The sequence below is a fragment of the Centruroides vittatus genome, unplaced genomic scaffold (assembly GCF_030686945.1).
Source record: "Centruroides vittatus isolate TY-2023 unplaced genomic scaffold, ASM3068694v2 contig_2908, whole genome shotgun sequence".
NCBI classification, from domain to species: domain Eukaryota; kingdom Metazoa; phylum Arthropoda; class Arachnida; order Scorpiones; family Buthidae; genus Centruroides; species Centruroides vittatus.
This window is the reverse complement of record NW_027121851.1, coordinates 123845-149638: the sequence shown is the minus strand read 5'-3', so window position 1 is coordinate 149638 and position 25794 is coordinate 123845. Positions and strand designations below refer to the sequence as shown.

The 25794-nt window shown below is 28.4% G+C and overlaps 1 protein-coding gene across 1 annotated transcript; it reads right to left on the bottom strand.

Moving 5' to 3' along the window:
- Window positions 1-751: 751 nt before the first annotated feature.
- Window positions 752-25226, bottom strand: LOC136972460 (guanine nucleotide-binding protein G(o) subunit alpha). Its single transcript, XM_067267057.1, has 8 exons — window positions 24532-25226; window positions 24422-24464; window positions 10872-11013; window positions 7992-8152; window positions 3507-3635; window positions 3300-3429; window positions 3080-3233; window positions 752-2397 (listed from the first exon to the last, which is right to left on the bottom strand). The coding sequence occupies exons 1-8, from the start codon at window positions 24647-24649 to the stop codon at window positions 2210-2212; spliced, it is 1065 nt and encodes a 354-aa protein (XP_067123158.1). The 5' UTR covers window positions 24650-25226; the 3' UTR covers window positions 752-2209.
- Window positions 25227-25794: the final 568 nt, after the last annotated feature.

Here is a 25794-nt window from a genome sequence, read left to right as displayed (position 1 = left end):
TTAATTACACAAATATATATCTACATATGTATGAGAAGTTTAATTTTACAGAAAGTATTCTATATGTATTATTTATGTATTCACCATAGTTCTTAGACTATAATAAACATGTATATGATCTAAATTGAAATAAACAAACATGGTTTGGTAAATACACTTTAATTTAAGAGCAGTGACTTTTGGATTAGGAAAATATCTGTTAATTTAATTACATATAAAAAACCATTTTAAAATTAATGTGGTGCTAATTTTCACATATGACATACAGACCTGAAATTGCATCCATTAAATTGAGATTTTACTGTATATAGATCATTAGCAAATACTTTTTAGTAAAATATAATTCCAGAAAATATGCAATATTTTAAATTAATTATGGGAAAATTGAAAACTGTTACAAAGGTTCTATATGCATTTACTAATATTAAAAATTTGATTATTATGGTACTCTTAATATTTCAGAATGCCTCTTAGAAATAGATTAAATTTATTAAACATAAAAATTATAATAATTGATTAGATATTTCAGTAAATCAGTATTTTTAAAATATTACATTTTCAAATTTGAATTCTAAGATTCTCACAAGAAAAGATTGCAATAGTTTAGTGATTTCAAAATGTGTTTTGAATGAAATACTCTCATGATTTAAACTTACTTTTGTGTATTAGTATATAAAGCAATTTAACAATTTTTTTTAAAATATGAATTCGTGTATGTTACAAACAATATATAAATAAAGCAAACAGAAAATTTTTTTGAGAACTACTACTAAAATTTATTCAACTGTTTAGCTTAATACATGTCATGCTCGACCTCGAGACTTGTGTCATAATGTTAAGAGTTATGACAAAGGCCGAACACAGGGATGATTTAGAACAATTTTGCATCGTTTTCAAATCTAGAAAAAATAAAATTGATGGAAAAAATTTTCTGGCAAAGACAAGCCAAAGGTAAAGAATCATTATTAATGTAAGCAAGAAATATTTATGATAAATAGGAAGAAAGGAACAGTCAAATTGATTGTAGGGATGTTACTTTTAGAGCCATATTGCCAATAATGGATAAACAGAGATTTATTTACATCACAGATTAAACTCAGAATGTAGGTTATGTAGATTATGAAAACAACAATAAATGGATATCATCTGTTACCAAAAAAGTAGTCCTTCATCCCCATTATCATGTATGATGATGATATTTCACTGGTGAGCATCCTGTGCAAACCATTCTGCTTTGTTTTTTTTTCTTAAAAATGCTAAACACATTTGATTAGTGTACTGGGCAAGATTGCAGATACTGCATACCCGAACAGAAGAAATGCACAGAGAATATGAAGAATAATGATATTGGCACAGAAGCCAAATAGAATGTGCATGGTGACGCCACTGGTGATACCATCCTCTTTAGTGATAACATGGTCCCATATCTACTCGTCGGTTTGATCTTGTGACCTAGATTTCTCCTTCTTTTCCTAAATTAACAATTGAGGCACATTTCATGAGGTTTGTTTTTTTTTTTTTCTTTTTTTTTAAATGTAAGACTGCCAGTGATGCATGTCAAATGCAAAAATTTTTGTGAAGAGAGAAAGATGGTCAAGTAAATTTAAGTTTTTTTTTTAATCATCATCATTATCATTTTTAATTGTTATATTATGAATCAAAAAGAGATTAAGATTTGAAATTGTGCCCCGACCAGTTTTGAAATGTGAAAATTAAGTTTTGATTGATATTTTTATATGATTTCAATTTATCCATCAGCCATGAGGATAACCTTTCTAGTACGCCAGCTAAAGACATTCATCAAATGCAATTATTCAATACAACGAATGAAAAGATGGGCCATTAGACACGGTTTGCCAAACTTCTGGCAAATAACAATCACAAGAAAAGCATCAAATCCGGGATACTCTAAGCCGAAGCATTTCTGGGTTCAAATAGCTTGCACATGACTAGATGGTTGGTAGAATAGTGGTTAAAGTATAAAGTGCCCGAGGCTACAGTCCCGTCACCTTATTAACCACAAAATTTCTTATCTTTTCTACTTCTCGCCCGTTCTCTTGTACCTTTTTGCAGAGTACAAATCACCAATTTGAAAACAACAGCAATTACAAATGAAAGAAATTGGTTTTGATAATCCACTGAATTCAAGCTTTTGGATTTTTAACCCTAGGCGAGACATCTTACGACGGGAGAACGGAGTCCTTTTCTTTTAATAGAGTCCGCATCCTCGCAGATTGTTAGCAATGATCACATCAGTTACTGCATCAAACACAAATTGTATGTTCGTGGTATCTGTGGCACATGTCGTATGGCAGTAGATATCTTTGGTGGTTGATTTATTCTTGGCTTCAAACTGAGCTTGAATATAGGCTGCTGCTTCTCCATACTCTTGGGCACCTGTAAAATGTATTAAAAACAGTAAAGCGATGCAATTAATTTCGTTCTTCTAGTAAAAATGTATAGTTACCATTTTTATTTTGTAATTTTCAATAGTTAGATACCAAAGATTGTGTATCAGTATTTTATAATAAATTTTCAAAGAAAACATGCCAAACATGCAACTATCAATATTTTGAAATTTTTATAATTAGTATATAACTAATGAGAATGATATTTAAATTATAAAGTAAAAAATATAATAAAATGATAAGAGAAACCATGCTAAAAATGACCACATAATTATATATTTGTAATCTATAAAAGTAACTGTGATCAGCAGGTAGAAAAGCACAGTCCTGGTCGTTCATTTAACATTACGCTATATTGCACAATCTTATTAATCGGAGTGCTTTTTGCAGGTTGATTCCGAGAATTTTATCATTTAGACAGTAAATTTTCTAAGAATCAGTAAATGTATTTGGAGAGATAATGATATCTCTCGGAATAAATGAATGTTTCAAAATAATTAAGTCAAACTATTATTCTAGACTATTTTTATATACGAGGTATTATAGAGCAGATATCATTGCAAATAAACACAAGTGCAAGTGCGGCAACAATATATCAAATTTTTAAATATAAATGTACACCAACTGCGATAGCCTTATTAAAATTTACTATTCTCTTAATTTATATTCACCTGTATATTCAGGAAAACAAATAGTGAGTGGTGATTTCTTAATTTTCTCTTCGAATAAATCTTTTTTGTTAAGAAACAAAATAATTGATGTATCGGTGAACCATTTATTATTACATATAGAATCAAACAACTTGAGGCTTTCTTGCATACGATTCTGAAAAATAAAATCATAATTTAGAGATGCAAAAACAAAAATTAAACTCTAATTAAAATAACTCACAGTTGTTTCATCTTCATGAAGAACTTGATCGTATTCACTCATAGCCACACAAAATATAATAGCCGTTACGTCTTCGAAGCAGTGAATCCACTTCTTCCTCTCTGACCTCTGACCTCCTACATCGAATAACCTGATTTAAGTAGAAGAGATATATTCTTATTAATTAGTTAAGATTTAAATTTTGATCTATTTAAATTAATAACTCACTTAAAATTCAGGTTTTTAAAAGAAAAATGAACTTCTACTATTCCTGTAGTTTTGACTCTAGTTCTAAGAATATCTTGTTCCGTAGGCATGTAATCTTTAGAACCCAATCGGTCTAAATCGTCGATGAAACTATAATTTAGAAAGATCAGAATTTAATTTGATTTTTTTAAACTATAAAATGTTTGGAATAATCTAAAATTCTACTATTAGGTTAAACAATTTTATGTACTGTATATTTAATATTCATTTCTATGTTGTCCATTATAAGTTAATAGAAAAAAAAATCCAAAACATTTGAAATTGTGATAACATTCGCCCGTTACTTTTATTTTTTATGATACCAGATTAAATTATATGGATAGATAATTCCTAAATAAGAAGAAACTAAGTGTTGCGTTTGAAAAATAAATTTTATGATTTTAAGTTATAACAAGCAATTATTTACAGTATTGTGACATCGTCAGTGCCGGGTTGCAATTTCAATAATGTCTTGCCCCTGTACATCGTACTTCTCCTACCAACAATGGAGTCATGCGTCATCTATCTAGTTCCATTCGGGAAAAAATTTTTGAATTAAAATAACGTGAATTACTGTCAAAACCAAAAGTTCGTATATAGTTAATCGGGGCCTCCTGCCCCTAAGACTTTCATATCTGGTCTCGACCTTCATCTACCTAACTCCGTTCTCGAGATTAAGGAAGGACAGACCACAGCGACTTATAGACCTATAAATTCTCACCACTGGTGAGAATTTATAGGTCTACAATTTTTGAAAATTGCAGCCTAATATTTAGGAATTAACAGTTGCGCGTTATCCTATGAGCAAAAAAGGCAATTACCAGGTTCGCCCACCAAGAGAGAGCCCCAAACCAATCTTTCAGGAGAAAATATTTCTCTCAAAACATTCCTCAAAGAAAAATGTCTGAAGTCAACACTGTACTGTACATGTGGCCCCTAATTCAAATTCGCCTGGATCCCATGAAAATATAACGCGCCACTGGGAATTAAGTACACTCAAACCTTTGAACAACGACCACTGAACAACATAACCCACAAGTACCAAATGCATTGTTATTGGATTTTGGTAATGCCCTCAAAATTTCAGTCTTCTATCTTAATTAGAAGTGAATGAAATTAGAGTTGCAATATTTCAGAACCTGATATAAATAATTTAATAATTGTTTAAAATAATTGAAAATGACTGTTGTTTGGAGGATATTTTTTATGCATTTCAAAAAGAAACGTTCCTGAAAAAATGGCTAACGTTTAGAGATGGTCATTGCTGGGAGGTTTGTATATTATATTTTCTTGAAATCAGTATAATAATAGTCTGCTATGATCTAAAGATGAATATTCTATCAAACGCATTTTATTGAATATAGAGAAGCGTCGAAAATCCGGACTAATTGGAGCCGGACCCCATGCGGATTTTCAAATATAATGTGTAAATTAGCATTTCGAGTACGGTAAATTCCAAAAAGCTATAATTCAAGTTTACGTTTTCTAAGTTCAAGCCAGTATTTCACAAGGGATGTAGGGATACAAAGATTGAAAATATAATTTAATCTACTTTTTGTTTAATTCTGTTAATTATAATTTCAAAAAATTAAGAATTCCGAATGAATGTTAGAACATCAATAACGAAGTTACAATTGAAAGAGTTATCATTTTTCGATAGCCAAATCCTGATTTTTGACGCTTCATCGTAATTACTCTGACAAAGATTTCCTGAACAATTTACATCTTTACGAGCAATTGTTTTATTGTGACATCGTCACAATGCCGGGCTACAATTTTTAATCATATTTTTTAATTTATTTAATTTAAAATATATGCTCTCCACTTTCAAATTAGTAGTATCTTGCCACTGTACATCATACTTTCCCTTCAGCAATCGAGCCGTGCCGGTCATCTATCTAACTCCTTTCAAGGGAACTTTAGGATTCATGTTATTTCAATTCAAAATTTGAATCTGAAGTTCGTGTATAGTTAATCGAGACCTCTTTCCCTTAAGGTTTCCATATCTGGTCTAGTTTTTTGTCTATCTAACTCCATTCTCGAGATTAAGAGTAGACAACCAACAGCGACCACTGCCAGTGGGAATTTATAGGTTACAGTTTTTGAAAATTGCGGCCCAATAAAATATATGTTAGTCTATATATTTTCTTATTTAATAATTTAATACATTGTGAAAATTTGTGCCATAGTTAAGGGAGATTAGATTATATTAAATACCATTTCTAGGTATAATTAGGCATGCCACTTTTTGATGCTAGTTCTATTGACATTTACGTGCTCAATATAAAGTATTATCATACTTATATAATGGATAAATTAATTTAATTTTTTAAATAAACTAAGCTAATTTTTGATCGCAACCATTTATTAGTTAACCGTTTATTCGATAACTCGATATTTTTACTCAATAAATCCTTTTAATTAATAATAGAAAATACCAATTTCTACCCAACATATTGCCACAAGAGCGTAAAAGAAATTTCAGATAAAGTAAAAAAATAATAATAATGAATTAATCGTCATTAAACGTTATTACTTAAGATCGTAAGATATATTGGATTAGTACATTGCTTCCTTCGTAGAAGAATATAGGGCCTAGTAATATAAAGTCTGAATGTAACTGAATAAAAGATAAACTAGTTTTTGAATATTAAAAAAAAATCGTAAGAAATTTGTACAAAAATCCATACTAAAATGAAATATCTGACGTTAACAAGCACAACAAAAAGATACAGTATATAAAAAGTATATGTAATTTCTACTATCGGAATTTGTCATAAAATTTTATACAGCATTAAAGTTTTTTTATTGACTTAAGAAGTTATCTGGCAAGTGTAGGTCAAAGGTCAAGCGAGAGAAAAATAAAAGACGGAATTTACTTCCCCTTTTCCCAAGGGGACCTTTTCTGCAATTTTTGTTTCACTGTAACTGCTTTGACATCGATAGAAAATTTTAAAATGCCTTCTAAATTTCGACGGAGAAAATAAAATTCTTTAAGTTTGTATTTCACCAAATGAAATTCCGAGTAGCACGATTCCTAACAAAGTAACACACTCGCTCTATCTTTTGATGAATTATCCATTTCAATCGACGTATTTCGGTGGCTCCATCTAATGATTTAATTAAAAAAAATTATTTTTTAAAATTAAATCGCTATATAAATCGTAAAAATATTACAGGTTTCGTATCTCGCATGCAAGAAAAATAAAAATAATAATAATAACAATAATTTGCTGTAAATATATCGAAGATTCCGCCATTTATGACATTCGACCGAGAACGATTTCAGAACAAACGATGAAAAGGACTAGACGTTGTATGACATCACAGCGACGTCATTCGGCGTATCCATGACAACAGCATCGCCGGACTCACCAGAACGGCTATTTATAGTAACATGCAATCCCAGGGCATGTTTGAAATCGAATTAATGAATTAGTTTTTTTTTTTTTTTTAAACTTGATGAATATAGAAAAGGATGTTAATTTGCATACGGATAGTATCATTTCGGTACAGTTTAATTCTTATTATTTTTTAAACTTTATTTCTTTATAAAATTTCAATATAAAAAATAGATGTTAATATAAATTAGCTTAAATATAGTGATAAACATTACAACGAACGTGTTATTAAATTTCGTCGAATAAATAAAATAATAATAGTTTTAAAATTCATGGGCGTTTGTTTGTTGGTTGCCATAGCGATGGCAACATGGACCTTAAACCACAAGAGGGATTTTTATCGCCAGACATTCTTACTATTCCGCTTAGTAGTGTAACATCGGTAAATATTGATTGATTTCACCTTTCCACGACGGATCAACTATAACTGATCAACAAACGCATTAAATACTTTATTTATTTTAACGTCGAAAATTCGAAAAAAAACAAGACCGGGCCTAAAAAAAATACACACAAGCCGAATTTAAACCCGGTTAAATCTAATTTGAAAATTAATTAATTAAAAAATGTTAGCCAAACCTTTAAAAATAAAATTGCACTCTGCAAAATATTGAGTTTTATTCTCGTTGATTTTATTTAATATGAAACGAAATTGTAATCCGTTTGACCTTTCATTTAGGTCCATATAATTCTAAGTCAAACATTGTTTCTTGACTGTGTATCGAATATCTAACATAAAAGTGCAACTTTGGAGATGTCTCGGTTCTCAATATAGAAAGCAAACATCCCACACGATAAATAATTTTTACAACATAATCCGTAGCTTGATTTTCTGGTAATTATTTGATTTTTTTAAATAATTATTATTCTCTATAAATTACGAAAACTTTTAAGCCATTTTCAGACGTGAAAATTCAATAGTAAATTCTTACAGTAATGAAATGAACGAAGATAAGAGGTAAATTTAAAAATGGTTTAAAAAAAAAACTATTAATGCTATTTGATCAGAATTATTTATGATGGATTTTTATAACGTTATATATAATAAATTGGCATAGATAATTACTATTTGGCGCTGTCATTGAGCTGATATTCGTTGGATCTTCCGAAACATTCTTGAACTCCGGCATCCACCCACAACCGTTTCATAGCGCTAAGCAGTTCTTCGGAAAACGGTTCGGTATCTTCCATTCTTCCCACCACGTCGAAAACCATCTTCGCATCAGCCTAAAATTTAAATGAATTTTTTAAAAAAAATAGCCCATTAAATTTCTTACTCGTTGATAGTCTTAGGTAAAGATGCTTCTTGGTTAAAATACGAATAAAAATTCAAAAATTTTTCATTGAAGAATCATAACAAAGGTTGCAATTTGAGATTTTCCAGACATTAAATAATAAATAGGTTTAATTGAAAATAAATAAAAGAGTGATTGACGTATTGACATTATCCAGACACCGGGCTAACCCCGAAGGTCGCGAGAATAAAAGATGGCGTAATTAAGATAAAAGGATGTTATTCGTTCTGCACAAGTGATCGCATGTTTGTTCAAAGAACATTTGTTACGTTGTGTCAGAAGATCGAACATTTACGGTTGTAAAACGTCCTTCCTTATCAATAATATATAAAATATGTACCGTAATAAATAAATGCGATTACACTAATTTAAAATTAAGATAAAATTCGAAATTCTCGATTGTGTCGATTAGATAATGGAACTGCTATAAAAACGACATTAGAAAAGACCTTTACGAATTCGAAATGTAAAATATATAGGCCTATAAATACAAAAATATATAGTTTATTATAATTTACGAAGCCGACTTTTTCTTGTAACGATTTGTTTCCGAAGCTCGAAATTCTGAATTGTCATTTAATGTTTAGAAAACCGATGGAAAACGAAGAATCTGAATGGAATTAAAGGCTACTGAACTCGACGTATAGCGCACTTTGCAATAGAGATTAGTGTGCTATCTCACGCAACGCTGATTATTATTATTTTTTTAAATACGCCGTGGTGGCTTATAGATTAACACTGCGAATAATACTTTATTCTCATCCTAAGTGAATGGAAAATACATTGCAATTTATATCGACATTTTCAAATGCTATCGATCATAAGCCACGGCATCAAGTAGGTTTAATTCTGATTTTCGTGTTTATACGGGGAATTTGCTTTATTTTATTTTTTTAAACATTAATGTAATAATTAAATCGTTTAAGAGGAGGTAGTTTATTAATTAATGAAGTTTAAATAAGAAATTTATTTTCGTAATTTGAAAATGAGAAATATTTCAGCTAGAAAATATGGTGTAAATCGATACTTTTAAATATAAAAATAGAAGAAATCATAATATAATCATCATAAATTATACGTAATAAATGTATAAGTCGGTCGTTTAATGTATTCGAGTTTTTTAATTCGATTTTTACAGATATAAATGTTTAAAAGTTTGTACTTAAATCTATTTTATCTATCTGTATAATGCAATTGTAAATCTCATTACGGAAACTATTAAAATTTTAAATCGTTCGGTGGAATATTTGCAAATCGAATATAAAACATCACCAGAAAATGTAACTAAATGAATATTGATGATGCGAGTTCGCGAGTATCGTTGTTTGGCCTTTGGGAAGTCGAGGAAAAGGTCATAGACGCCCATCTGGACTGAAGCGTGCCTTTGAACTTACCCGCAAAAAGAATGGGTAGGGTCTATTGTTGGTAATGAAAATGTCGAGAGTGCATCGGATGGGTGGATATTTCCTAGTTACGGAAACAGTTGCTAAGCAGAGCCTGTGCCTTATGGGTGTAGCCATGTTCGTAGTTCATTAAGGTCACGGAGAAATATAGTAAGCTTCCGAACGTCAGCATTGAAAACCTTTTCGGATTGCTATTTAAATTCTAATATTTCGGAAAGATATCGCTTCTACTAATTTGGGCGATTCGATGTTAAGCTGTTTTTCCTTTACTATAGACTAGCCTTAAAAATCAGCCTTTATATCAATATCTACATACTTGTAACACTAACGGAATATAATGCTTAAGGAAGGTAACATTTCTTCTTATATACACAATATAAATGGATTAATATTTTATACAATCTTTACTGTTAATCGCGAAATCATTCCTACCCGTTATTGTAATTTAATTATTATTATGAATTTAACACGGTTTAGTTATCTGATATTTTTCTTAAACATGTTGATATATTATATATTTTATGTTTTTAATGCACACTTCCCTTTTTAGTTATTGTAAAATATTAGAAATTTCAATTAAGAGAATGTATGAGTTTAGAATATAAAAATATAATTCTTAGCTTATACTGCACAGGTCTACAATACTCTTTAAATAATTTGTCACATATTACTTAATATACATGACACCCCACACAATACAAGTTTAAATATTTTACGTGTATAAAAAGAAGCTACATTTTCTTGCTTTTAATCGGAGTTTTAAAAAAATCTTTGTTGATTCTCCAAAGTTAAAAATTGCTTTTTCTTTTTCTTTTTTATTTCCTTGAGTGATCGAACAGTTCTTATAAATAAAAGCAAACCTCTTTCGTAACATTGATAAAATTTTCTTCCGTGTTATCTTATCCTCTAGTGTAAAAGGTTACTATCGATCATATCACGTGATGGGCGTACATTTTTACATAAAAACGAAAAACCAATTGCGTTGGGCCGGGTGAAAATCTATTTAACAGACATTCTACCTTTAATCAAAATTGACTCGATAAATATTCAAATGGTATTGAGTGTTAGTAAGAACATCAAAGAGGCTAAAACGCGACAGAAAGGCGCCAAAATCACACGACTGCTCGTCATTATTCGAGGATCAATACACGTCAGAAATTTATACAAATAGAAACAATAATTTCTTTTTTATTATATTCTATATAAAGTATTAGATCAGTTATTTATATATAATGGTAGTATTCTTACCTCCCTTTCATTATTGGCAAAACTAATACTCAAATTTGGCATCGCTCGTAGTATAGCTACCATTGACTGTATAGTATTACTGTACACTACGGGTTTGTACTGCCTGAAATCCTCCGCTGTGAAACCACTATCATGAATAATTCTGTAAAAAAAAAGGAAAAAAATACGTAATAAATTATTTATTTATTAACGTTAATAAGTTATAAGATTCTTTATAAATTCATGAATAATAATATAATTAGAAACACCCTTTCTTGAATTATTTACGTGTAAAATACCGAAAACACTATTATTGTTGTCTCGCTTACTGTATAATAACTTGCGAGAATTTATGAAAGAGAAAATTTACAACACAGAGCTTATTTTCTGACAGATTCTGTACATAAAAGAAAGAATTTCAATTTCTAAAATTGTTGAAATGCGTTATAAACACAATATAATATACACTGTTTTTTCGTGCGTTTATAATTTTGATCTAATAAATTATACATCACGATACATGTTTTATTAGGAAGAAAGAATAATTGTAATTTATGTATTCATGAGAATATACAAAACACGCGAGAACCTTTTGGTACCATTCTGTAACATTGCACTAATTACAACTATATTTACTTAATGATTTATCGATAGAATTCGTAGTTTAAAAATTTATAAATATATGAATCATAACATAGCGAATAAACGTATATTTGTGTAAGTGGGCCTACCGAACAGGTTAATTCTAAATTCACTAATCTGTAGAAGCGGTAAAAACTCTAGAAAAACCAATCAAAATATGCTAAAAAGAGAAACGAAAATGTATTTGAGGGGAAGTATATATATATATATATTAAATAAAGAAGGTCATTAATCTTGACCTTCTGCCTCGAATGAAGAGTAATAAATACAAAAATGAATAAAAATTAAAATTTAGAAAAGTATTATATACGCGGCAGCATCCTTTCCAAAACGTTTATTTTATCGATTTCCAAAGTCCTTTCAGACTTGAACGAAGCAAATAATCAATTTATATATTGTATAAGTTACATCTAAACGGTTTTGGCAATAATATCCGATGAGTTAAAGAAGGAAAATAAACTTACACGTTTTTATATTAATATTAATAATAATTAATATTACACTAGTTTAAATAATATGTTAGATTTCAATTTAACACTGTCTACTGACAAATTTTAAGGGTTAATTAATTATAAATATGTTAAACTCTGTATTCTATGATAACATTTTTTCAATCTGTGCTTCGAGTTGTCTATTTTTGTCATTAGAATAGTTTTAAAAAATATTTTATTCGTAATAAAAGAAATTTTATATAAATATTTCGCCTTTTAATCTTTGCTTGTTTAAAATCACTTTAGATGCTTATAGATCATCACAAAACCGATTTATGTAAGTCTAATATATTTTAATATGACATCAATAATAATAAAATCTGCGTTAAACAAACTACATATAACAATTTAAAAATTGTTGCATTTTTTATCCTTACAAAACATAATTATTTATATTTTTTTATCATTACAAAATACAAGTTTATTAATGACATATTGTTAGTCCGTTTAGATATTCGGCATTCAATTCAAATGCCGTAAGACCAATTTAATCTAACAATTGTAGAGAATTTTTACCCTATCGTAGACTTAAATGCCGATAAGGAATCCAGACAAAACAGGATTTTATGATGAGTCATAGGTGTCTGCTACCAAATTGTATTGTTTTGTATACAGATATTATCGGTATGAAAAACAAATACGAGAAATGTGTCGTAAGATATTAACCCACACCTTTGTTTCCTTGTGGTTTCATAATTATTATCTCGATTCAGTACCGACATTACACGAAGTCTCTAAATTTTATCTTTCTACTATAAAACAGTCTATTGTTATAAATAAAATATATAAAAATAACAAATATATATTACCCATAGGCGTATAGGGACACTTTAACTAAGGGGGTTGATTTTCCAAAATTTTACACAAAGTTTTTAATTTGCTATCATCTATAAATGAGATTACCAATTTAAATAGGTAATATCTAGCATATAAATACGTCACATAAATCTATAATACTGTATTATAGAGTTAGGATAACCAGAAACTTGCTACAACGGAGACTGACACATCTATAAAATATATAAAACAGAATCAAATTTACATTTTTATATCATTGTTTAATTTATCATACTGTTATTTAGATTCCCATTTCTATAACGCTCCTATATAGCTTTAGCGTAATGAACCTCGATGATAAAAATATGTCAGCGTAGCATTTTCAAAGCTGTAAAATTTCATTCTGAACGGTATAAACTATTTGAAATTCTTTTGATACATATAAAAATATCTGATACTTATTTTCATTTTCTAATGTAGTAGACAGAATTTTTCGAATTCATCCATTAAATGGAAAGAGGTAGAAAGATCCAGTTGGCATTTTTCTCTGATGATAAAAGATACCCATTTGCACAATTCCTAAACCGCCAGAGGAATTTGCTACCAAATTTAATGTTGATATAAATCAAACTGAGCTATTGTGATACTAATAATAAATTCGTGTTAAAAAAGAGGAAGAAACCCACGTTTTGCTTGTTTATAAATTTAAATCTCTTTTATATATCATATAAAGTTATCTTTAAAAGTGTTTCTACAGTGATTAAACATTGATAATCTCATATGGCGTTAGTCGGAGTAATGAATGACGAATACCCCGTGATACTGAGGAATTACGTGTAACACACACAACAACAACATACAAAAACTATTCTGAAAATAAAAATTAAACTAGGAAATTGACATTGCTGTAAAACAAACTGTGTTCGGTTGACGAAGTTTTGTCTGCGTGTGTAATGCACATTAATATTCTATATACACGCTAAGACAACTGCATGAACTTATATTATCATGTATCGAAAATTAAAGCATATCCTGCGTGATGATTTTATTCTTGTACTCTATAGGCTAGATTGTAAAGGTTGTTTAAGCCATTTTTTATTTATATTATTATTTTTATTCATTATAAATATGTAAGAATCTTATACATAGAAACTTAACAAAAGAGAAAAAACAATAATCATTCTTTTTCCAAGTTTAAATTGTTGTATTTACATTATTTATAGATTTTCTCCCCTTCTGTTTCTGTTATATAATAAATATTCTGCATAACTTGTCGCCGGTAATCTGAAATATTTTACTAATAAAATTTTCAAATTCAAAATCATATATTTAGCTCAGAAACAATGGTAAAAAAGAGAAATGGAGTTACTTTTTTCTGACGGGGTTACTGGAATCACAATATAAATAAAATAATAAAATTTGAATCATTGTACAACGGTTGCCATTTTGGAAAATACTTTTGCTGAAGACATTGTGACTAATAACAAAGTCGATACATGGATAATCTGTATTCTGTAATATAACATGTATCGAATAAAAATCCGAAATAACTACTTTGTAGTACCGCATGACATCAATATCTGCATCTGTGTATAAAAATATAAAGAGAATAATAAGAACTTGATATAGAAGTAGGCTACTTGAAGAAAATAAAGAGATGACCTCATTACACCGTTTTAAACATTTTCTATCTGTGACACATATCTTTGAAAGAAAGTATTCGACCTTCACACCAATTATAATAACGAAACAATCAGAAATTATATACATAAAAAAGTAGGAAAAGCGAATACAATTGCGATTCTTTTCTTTAAAACCGGTAATTCACATGAAGAAAATTTTTGAGGATACATTTAAAACCGTGTACATTTTATTTAAATAATTAAATCGTATATAAAACTGCCTGAATTTTTTAAAATTAATTTTGATACACGACGATAAATAAAAGAGCTTCCATACAAAAATAATTGTAAAATGTAAATAAATTAATTATGTTTTAAATCTCAACATCGTTCATTACGCATCGATCATGTCATTTTCCCCAGTTTCTTTTATAAAGTACAGTGTTTAGCAAATGTTACAGCTTTTAAAATAAATAAATTTATTTATTTACAGATATAAGCTTAAAATTTTATTTGATTTGATTTTTTTCCTACAAAAATTTCTACTTTACCGAAAATTTTCGATATTTATTGGAAGCATCCCAAAAGAGGGAGAACTTTCATGAATTATTAACTATTATTTCGGTTGAAGAAGAAAAATGCCAACTCGAAAATTTTTCACCTTTTCTTTTATTCTTATTCCATGGTTCAATTACAGTTATCAAATTCTTTTACGGCAATTTTTAGTTGAATTATGGTAATCGTCTTCGACTATGACTTATATTTTAAGCAACTAGTAGCAATTACTCGTAATAAAAATAATAACAACACGAATAAACAGTTTCAAATAACAAACAGGTATTCTACCTTATCAATTAAACACGTGATCGAATGAATGTTCATGTGCCACGTGATTCAAATAAGTATGATCAATCTCAATGCTCTCTCTACTTAGTGTCATTACATTTTATTGAACACGATAACGATTTAATCCATCAAATAAAAACTCAGGTTAATTAAAACGTAATGACAATTTACATCGTGGTTGAGGTAGGGATTCTCTTTAAAAGATCGAGAAAAATCGGTTCTAAAATTTAGATTATTGAATTAAATCTACAAAATTAATTTTACACATTTTAATATATTTTCTGCATTAAAAAAAATTATAATGTATAAGGTAATAAAGCTGTTATGACTTAGGTGAATTGACTAAATTGAAAATCGTAAATGTGAAATTCCACTCGTTAAATTAAATTAGAAAAAGAGTTTAATTCTAATAATTTAAAAATCACTTTTTATTGAATTTAATATTGTGTATGGGTTGAAATAATCTCCGAAATTGCCTCGTATTAACGGTATTAGAGGGATAAATATCGTTATTTTATTATTATTATTATTATTTTATATTAAAAAAATAAATAAATAAATTCTCTATCCATTTTGATAAGAATAAATGAATCGAAGGTTAAGATTTTTTTAAGTTAATAAGGGATCGATTATAGAAGAGACAATTGCTGATATTATAACTGTTCGAAGCTAAAAAAAATAATAATAATAATAAATATCGGAATTTCTATGAGAAAAGTCAGTAAAATATGAAAAATTAATCACGCAGATTTATTTTTACGCATTTCTAATCAATTTCTAGCTTTATTTTGATATTTTAAGTAATGTAAAATGTGACGTCATAGAAATCGATTAATTATTTTTTAAAATTTCTTTTAAAAGTTTTGGAAAATGTATCGACCCGTTTCTTAAATGCACTTTTAAGCATCGACTTAGAGAATTTTTTTAATTGGTAGACAGGTGTATTGTTAAAGTTAGAAATCAATTTTTTCTAATGTTCCTGTTCAAATGGAATTTTCGTAAATCTTTCTTTTAGTTTTTATCCATAAAAAATTCTGTTTTTTAATAGCTTAGTTACAAGATTTGTAGATCGGTTGCGAAGAAAACTATAGGAAACTTATCATTCTTCTAAGTCAAAGTTTTAATTTAAAGAGTTCTTTTTTATTAAAAAAAAAGCGCGGTTATAGGCAAGGAATCTGTGAAATCCTCTTATAATCTTACATGGAAAGAAAATTGCTTATCTTATATTTTTGAATGTTTCTAAACTTTATGAGAAATGAACAAATATCAAACTTTAGACCAGTGGTTCTCAAATGCAAACACTGGTGCACCTGCATTCGAGAACCACTCAACACCTCAACAGATGGCTAAATGCACCACGAATATTACGAAAGTATATTTTGAAAATGAAATGAAGCCAATTTATACAAAGATGTATTACATCTACGATTAACTAATAGCTAGGTTAGGCCTACAGGGTAGCAGTTATAGTACACAGCTATATTTATAATTTAAAATATATTAATATACTTTTTATTTTGTAAATGAAGTGCGCCAGAAAAAATTTCTCCGTTTTACGGTGTGCCTCGAGCATAAAAAATGTTTATTAAATTGTCTAAAGAGGCGATTCTCGAAGAAATTTCGTAAACTCGTTGGCATCTTTTACAGCGAAGCAGCAGATAAGAAAATGTAAGCGAGTGTAGCAATCTAATAAACAAAGCGAGCGTTCAATAAGAAATAAAAATATTGAAAATGAATCCATTAGAATAAGTTCACGAAGACAGAAATTCTGTAATTGAATGGCCACAAGTGAGTTAACCATTTTAAAATAGAATAATAATATTGTCGTTTCTACTAATAATCTGTTAAAAACTGTTCCAAATGAAATTCGCAATGCCCAATAAATTATTTGCAGCATTTTAATGTGCTGGTACGAATTTTCAGTTACTACATCTTTTGATCGTCTTGATCTAAGTAATTTGCTTTGACTTGGTTTATCGAATTATGGGCCAATCTACATAAGACGTAAAATTTTAAAATATCGAAATGATGATGCTTAGCCAATCTATTGCGAGATAACTCGGGAAATATCTTCTCGAATTAGATTTTAGACCATTTTATAAAATATTTCAAATTCAAAATGATGATAACCATTACGCGAACTATTTCAACTATTTGCAATTTTCGCATATATAGACCTTTTTCGCTCAAACGGGGACATTGAATGACTTTAAAACAACAGGCGGTCATCAACGTGGTCTTTCTTAAGAAGATGAATTCGAACCATTTCGAACTTCGAAAAGCTAGTTCAATATAGTGTCGCAGCTGTAGGCATGAAAGAATTTCTCACGAAATAAATGATGATGATTCCACATCACAAAATTATTCAATTCTTTCTCAATGCTATAATTTAAAGGTCGTTAAAGAAATATTCATTTGTGCCTAATTAAAAAGATGAATAATCAAGATAAGTCTAAGAAATGTACAAAACTACGGCGAAAAACATATTACTCGTTTTTAAATAATGATAAGTGCCTTTTAGTGTTTAAATCATTAATTTTACATTGTTTTCATCGTTTCTATTTCCACTTATCAGCTTATCTCTATTTCAACTTATTAGTTGAGGAGGTTTACGAAAAGTTTTAATTTCTTGTATGGAAAATTATACAAGGAACAAGAAGATTTCATAATAATTTATGAAATGCTTCCACAACTTATGGATTCTTATGGATAACCACTCTCGCAGCTGATTAGAAATACGTTAGTTATAATTCATCTTTCTAAATTTCTGATTTTAAATTTTATAACATAAAAGATTAAATTTGGTTTTATATTTTGTATGTTCTATTTATATGAAATAGAATGCGTGTCATGCTTCTCCGTTCTCTATAAACTTCTAAAACCCTTTGACTGATCTATACTAAATTTTTCATACTTATTCTGTAGGGCCTCACGAAAAATATAGGCTACCACGAAACCTCTAGCACTCCCTGATTTTATCCACTTAACACTTTGTGACAATTTAAATTTAATGCATTATTATGTAAGTAAGCATTGTGTAACAATCAATGAAGGCGCCACACGGTCCATATTCTTGATGTTGATTTCAAAGAGTATAGGATCTTCTGGATTTGGAAACTCCGCCGAAATAATGCTGTCCATTTGAGTTGGTCTAAAATAACCAAATTTTACACATGGTTTTAATTTTAAGGCTTATTTTCATTCCTTTTCGTAGAATATGCGAGAAATTGTGTTATTCAGTAATTCCTAGACGAAAAATTCAGTCACCAGGATGATATATATGATAAAGAATAAGATATTTTAAAATCACCTATTTGTTTCTGAATAATGAATCACAATATGCTTTCATAATAAATCAGGCGATCAATTCTATCTAAGATGACACATTTCGATTCTTCCTTAAAAAAATAACGAATTTTAAACAATATAACAATCAAATTAATAAAATTTTTATGGGCTTGTAATAGGATTTAATAGACTATAATTGTCCTCGAAATAATAAGCCAGTATACTTTGAAAATCAAATTATAATAGAGGAAAAGAATACGGTTTAAATTTAGAATTTAGGTTAATGTTAAGGGAATATTTTTCGATATGTCCTATTTAATGTTCAATGTATAATCGAAATGTGAAAAGGCCTTTAATAGCAGAAATATATCATTATTGATTTGTACGCTTTTCCTGTATATTTAGTAAAATTTAGTTTTCTTAGATTTGCTTTTTTATCTTCCGTCTCCTTTCTTTTTATTTTGCTTGACTACTATTAAAAGTAGGTCGACTATTCATTTTGTGGTATTTTAACAGTTTACGAGCATCTCTGAAATCATCAGGTAAATTCTTAAATACGATAATAAAACATTAATTCGACAGTAAAATAGTATATTTCGCTCTTCTCGTTTCAAAATGTATATCCTGAAAGTTAATACGTGTCACTTTTGAACAATGTAGCGATTATGCTGTTCTGACATATTGCATATTCCACTTTAGTTTCGATCAACCAATTAACCCAGAACGGAAGCCAAGAGGAAAAATGCTTAAATGAAAACCGTAGCAAATTTTCCAAGTCTATTCGCTAAACAAGGAAATAATCTTAACGATTACATTAAACAAAAGTTTATCGCTAAATTTAAATTATTTTCTTGTAAGAATTCTTCTCGAGCGATTACAACTTTTATTTTAAGAAAGTATATTGTCAATTATACTCTACACAGATCCTTTAAAATAATTCAAACCAATGTTAATTATTTTATTATCAGATTAATGCGTTATATCACATCAACAATTAAAGGATAACGTTTTATTTGATTCGATATTTTATAATCGTAAGACTACTTTTTACAATAAAATGGATGAATTATGCAGTGAACTATACAATGAAATAAGTATTTCTTAAAAGAAATTCAAACTTTTCGACCAATCAGATTGTGTAATCACCATTCAAAGTAGCACTAATCAGCTAAATATCTCAAAAAAATTTTTAAAAACCCTTCGAATATATATCAAAGCCACCAATTTCTTACCATTAAACATTTTATATCGATTATCATCGAATATATCTGACTAATCAAATCTAATTATGTACAGAACGGTTAATTGAATTGGCTAAATTTTTCGTTATAAAATAAAATAATTTCTTTTTCTCTTCGGATCGAAGTTTTTTTTCCTCCATTCTTTAATATTCAATATATATATATAAAATAAACTTCATAAAATACATTCGAATTGTCGCTCGGGGCTTCTTTCTTCCTTAAATATTCCATTTGGTAGACTAACATTTTTATGACATTTTATTTTAGAAACTTAAAAGAATTTTTTTCTTTTTCTTCTTCTTCTTCTTACACTTTGAATAAACTCGGACTTTAAACTTTCACAAATTTTCTTACTGATAAAAATACAGCAGAAATGGCGTTCAATATCAAAGAAATTAAAATTTTTGCCGATAAGAAGGCGACGCCTCAGGACACATAATTGTTCATGCTAGCGACGCGTCGATAATCATCCGGTGACGTCACACTTCACCGACAACACATGCAGTGACAATAATCGTTAATAATTAAATCAAAATGTGTAGCAATATCAAATATAGACATTTCGTTTAAACATAGCTATTATCTCTGCAACACGACATCTCTATCGTAATTACTATTTATACTTTTAAAAATCCACATCTTCAAGATTAAAAATGCCTAAATTATTTATCAAACATTATAAATTTTAACATCGTTATACAAAACTTAAATAAATTATATAATTGAGCAAGCAAAAAGGTTCTTATTTTTCAATATATTTTTGCTTTACCAGCGAGGTAAAATTCGTTGTAAAATTTATTCGAACGAATAACGGAATAGAAATAATGTTAATTTTATTATTTTGATTATATCTGTGTATCTTATTTCTACCATTTTATTTTTTTTATACGGATAAATAAACGATTGTTTTTATTTTAATTGAGATTAGTATAGTTTACAATGAAAACTGTTGCTTGTGGTCTACTTTCCCTTACAAAAGCGTATTAGAAATCGACGAATTACTGTAAAAAAAACACAATTAAACGAACGATGTCGTAAATAATCGCAATATTTTAACAGAAAAAACAAGTAAATTAGATTTAAAAATTAATCATCATCTTACATAATTAAAAATTTAAGTTTCATATTCATAATTTATTCACCTTTTTAACTTTTTTTGGATTTTTCTATTAAAAACATGAAAGTGCAGCTGCGATTCATTATTTCTTTGCTTTACATTCTTGATAGAGAAGTTCAAGCGGATTTATTTAAATATTTATTAAAGAATTTTCGTATGCTATAACGTTATAGATTATTATAACATGGAAGTAATGTTGATTCGTGAGAAAGTTCTTAACTTATTTCTACTTTTTCCACTTACTGTATTGTTTAAAATGTCATTAATATCGTTTAAAAGTATAAAGAAATGATCCAATCGTTGAGAATAAACGTACTGTACATTAACTTCAATACTGTAAGAATAATAATAAAAAAAACCAACAAGAATTTGTATGGCTGAACTATATTTTGAACTTAATTTTTTATGAAGAAGCCCGAATTAAATTTCCGTTTAGCATTTATTAAAAATTTTAAAGTATTATACGAGTATTTTAAAAAATTCTACAGGAAACAACTGTTCAATTCGTTTAGAAAATATTAAATGTTCTTACTGGTGATTTTGCACTTCAATCATATTTCAACAAATTCTTACAAGATTTAAATATCTCAAATGTTTTATTTATAAGAATTAAGCGACCTTTTACACATCTGTAATAAAGTTTAACGCATTTAAACATTTACTGTAATACGGGAGAATAATTATTCTTCTGCTTCTGTAGAAACTATTAAAAAATACAGAATTTTTATAACCCATATTTATAATTGTTTCTGTGGTAGTAGAATAATTATATTCCCGTATTACAATAAATTTTAATTGTGTTATGCTTATATACATTTATGAAAAAGTGTATCTTATTTTTTTTATAAAGAAAATATATAGCTTTATATATAAATAACAATACTCAATTTTCATAAGTTTTAACATTAATTTTATAAAATTAATGTTAAGGCAACTGTAACTGTAGATCTATATATTTAACAAATTTAGAAGTTCTTTTTTAGTGTGCAATACAATTTTAACCATGCAACTATATGTGGAATTTCTCAAATAATAAAATTTCATATGATATATTATAGAAAAAAGTATTTGCTCAGATATTAATGGATAGTTTTTGGACTAATTTATTGATTTCAAGATGGAGGCCTGAAGATATTTCAGTTATGAAATAAATAAATAAAAATTCTGTAAATAATATAAAATTAAAGCATTTGATTTAACAATTTATTACAAATATTAATGTTAAAATTGCTAAATCTACCAGTAAATAATTTTAACATATTATTTAAGTTAAAAAAAAGATAATTTTATTAAATGAAAATGGAAACTTATTATTGAGATATCATTTTTAAAACAGAGAGATTTTATTTCTATTTAAATGTGTTAAATTAATAATAAATGCCAATATAAATATTTTAGCTTGGCTTTGAAAGTTTATTTAGAGATGAACTTTGATGTGCCTATAATAGAATATCAAAATATATATATATACAGTTTGTCTTATTATTTATATTATGAAACGACAAAGTGATGATCTTGTATTTGATGGTATAAAACAAATACAAACAGTTATGGGAAGCAACTTTATGATGTGCAATTCTAAGAAATTGAAGAATTCAAACACTAAAATTGGTTACAATATAAGAGGTTTAAAATGTAAAGTATGGGTTTCAAATATAACGGATTAAGTTACAACCACTTTTTAAGAACAAATGTTGGATTTTAAATAATCGATACGACCTTTTTTTAGTTTCGAATAGCCTAGCGAACAAATATATATATATATTTGTTCACTAAGCAAGGAGTTTATATATATATATATATATATATAAACTCCTTGCTTATGTTTACGAACATAAAAAAATCCAGTTATTGAAAAAACTGAGCAAAAATATCTTTGAAAAAAAGAGTGTTTTTAGTTAAAAAAATTTATTTCAATAACGTATTTATTTATTTTTTTCTTGTCAAAATAAATTCTTTTTTATTTATGCTTATAAAACATGCAGGGAAAACTATTTATTTAATTGAATTTTAGACATTTAATATATGCTATTATTTATGTTTTCGGACAACAAACTGAAGTTCGTGTATCGAATAGCATAAAATAAATATTAACAATGATGGAAGATACTACAAATTTAATTCATGTTATTATTCTTCACTCGAACGACATAAATTTAAAATGCATAAAATTTAGGCAAATGTTAATAATAATAAAAAATGACCAAAATGAGAGAAAAGACAAATATTAAAAAAAAAAAAAATTAATTCGATATTTTAAAATAGCCATTTTCAAAAATACCACGTGACCGATTCTCCTTTATAAAAAATACAATTAATAAAAATTAACTAATTTAATTTACGTTGCCCGTATCGATAACTTTACTTTTTTCTTTTATTTAGCAGCATCAAATTAATCAAAAATTAAATCAAACGCATGCTATTTATAATAAATTACATAGCAATTTAATTACCTAAGCGGTTATTTTACATAATACGTAAACACATTACTTTTTAAAAGTCTTTATAAAAAGATTATTAATCGAAAACGAATGGCATTTGCACTAAAACACTTTCCGAGAGATACACTCGATGAATATTATAATAACGGAAGACAAACACTAGTGACGTCACGACAATACTCTGTAATTTTTAAAGTACTCGTGAACGTTATTCGAATGCTCCGAAATTTGGAAAAAACACCGAATACGATTCATTTACTTCAGTTTACCTAAATTAGCTACATATTTAATTAAGGATTGCAATTGCAATTGGTAAAGTTTCGATATAGAACACCACACTTTCAATACACTATTTCGTGTATGCATAAGTCCAACGTTTCGTATCCGATGAGATTAAGTATTCAAAACGACAAATAGACTCATACGAGAACAAGACACAAGTCTACGGTTCGACCCTTTTGTAATTTAGAGGAATACACGCAACTACTTTAGCTAACTGCACTATAAAATTTTAAACACTGCACACAAAAAATGAAAACAAAATAATAGTCATAATGTATATGTATTCTTTTTAGAAAGCTTATTCATTTGTAAATCTATACAACGATTCTCAAATCCTTTAAAATTAGATCGAATGGGATTCGTATTTACATTTCCTTAGTTTACAGTTCGTTCAGTGTTCTATTGCAGATAAGCTACAAAGTTCCTAGCAATGTGACAGCTGTGTGTAGCAGATCTGTCACGCCGTAAAGCCGACCCTCTCAAAATGGCGCCGAATACTATATTGATTTCTGATAACCAAGATGGCAACTGGAATAACCCTCATATATACTGTAAATATATTTGTATATCTATGTAAGTTGTTATATTTATTATAAACAGATGGCTTAATTAAATATTATAATTAGTTCGAAAGAATGAATTTTTTTTATCGGTGTTTATGGCGTTCCTGACAGAAGCGCTCGTAAATTATGATATACAGTGGTAGGTTTGTCTCGGTTCTAATGTCCCGTTACCGAGTTATTACACGCCACACCCATTTCAAACGTACAGACGGGTGTTAGTCAGTAGTTACAAGTATATAGATTAAAGAAAAAGCAACTTACTTCATTTGTTTCACGATAGTGCTCTTGCCCGATTCACCGGCACCTGTAATATAAAATTGGAATTATCTACGAATAACCAAAAATCTACAGGTGTTTGAAGATAGGCTTACCTAATAATAGTAATTTTATATCCTTTGCCGCTTGAAGACCATCTTCTTTAAGGTTCTTCTCTATCTGTTTGCTTCGTTCTAGAGCCTCTCTCTCTTCGGCACTCATTGCACACCCCATCTTTAAGGGGTTCGGCTCCAAGTAAGACGATAAAGAAACGGAGATATACACACAAACACACACACACACACACACTACACAACACACAACGACGTAAACTAACTGTAAAAATATCCTTCAAGGCAACCTCGTCCAGGATGGTTGCGTTATTTCCTCACTTTTTGTCGACAAACACCACACGTCAAAGGTTTGGGAGCAGAACCTCCACGGTACTGATCGTGGAAGGTGGCGAGCGATCAGCCAATGACAATCGACACAGTTGCTACGTTCTGCATCGTGCATATCTGACGTCACATCCGCCATTTCCTAGAGTTCAAAGGGGACAAATTTTCGCCGGGTCCTAACATGGTTTAAACGAAACCGATTAAGGATCTTGCGCTTTTATTTCTTAGCAAATTATTCATTAAATACCTTTAAAGTATTATGGGGGGGATAGGAACGAGTACAAGTTAAATGGACGTCTTTTATGTGGGTTAATGACCTTATTGATTATGAGAATTAATATTAAAATCGTGACGGAGTTCCTAAAGGTTAAGATTTTAAGAAGTTAACATGGAAGAGACGTAATGAATAAAATTTATGCAAATATTCTATTTAGAAATGAATTTGTTTTAAAATATAAATTAAATCTTGCATTTTTTAAGATTTTATAATAAAAGCAAGTCAAGTCAAACATTCATGTAGCAAAGAAGATAAATTTATTTATTTTCTGTACTTTTATTATTTATAAATTTTCTTTTTCATTATAAATATTTCCACCTTGTCCCATTTCCATGCAATTATTTCAGGTTCGTAAAAATGACTTTTATATATCACTTGGAAATAAAGGATTTTCCGATTAAGCCACGACGAATTTCGGTTTATAAAATTTTTGGCAATTTCTATTGTTCATTCTAACGAAAAAATTGATCATTATCTAATGAAATTTAAATGTATTTTTTCACAATATAGACAGATTCAAAGGCGAATTCGTGTTATATAAATTATATGGACTATATTATCGTCATTTTCATTATTTATTAATTTTAGGTTATCTCAAAAAAGATCTAGGACGCTATAAATTAAATACGGGATTATCGATAAAGATATGATATGACCTACGACATTATTATTTTTCGACTTTCACTACAAACACAATGTTTGAG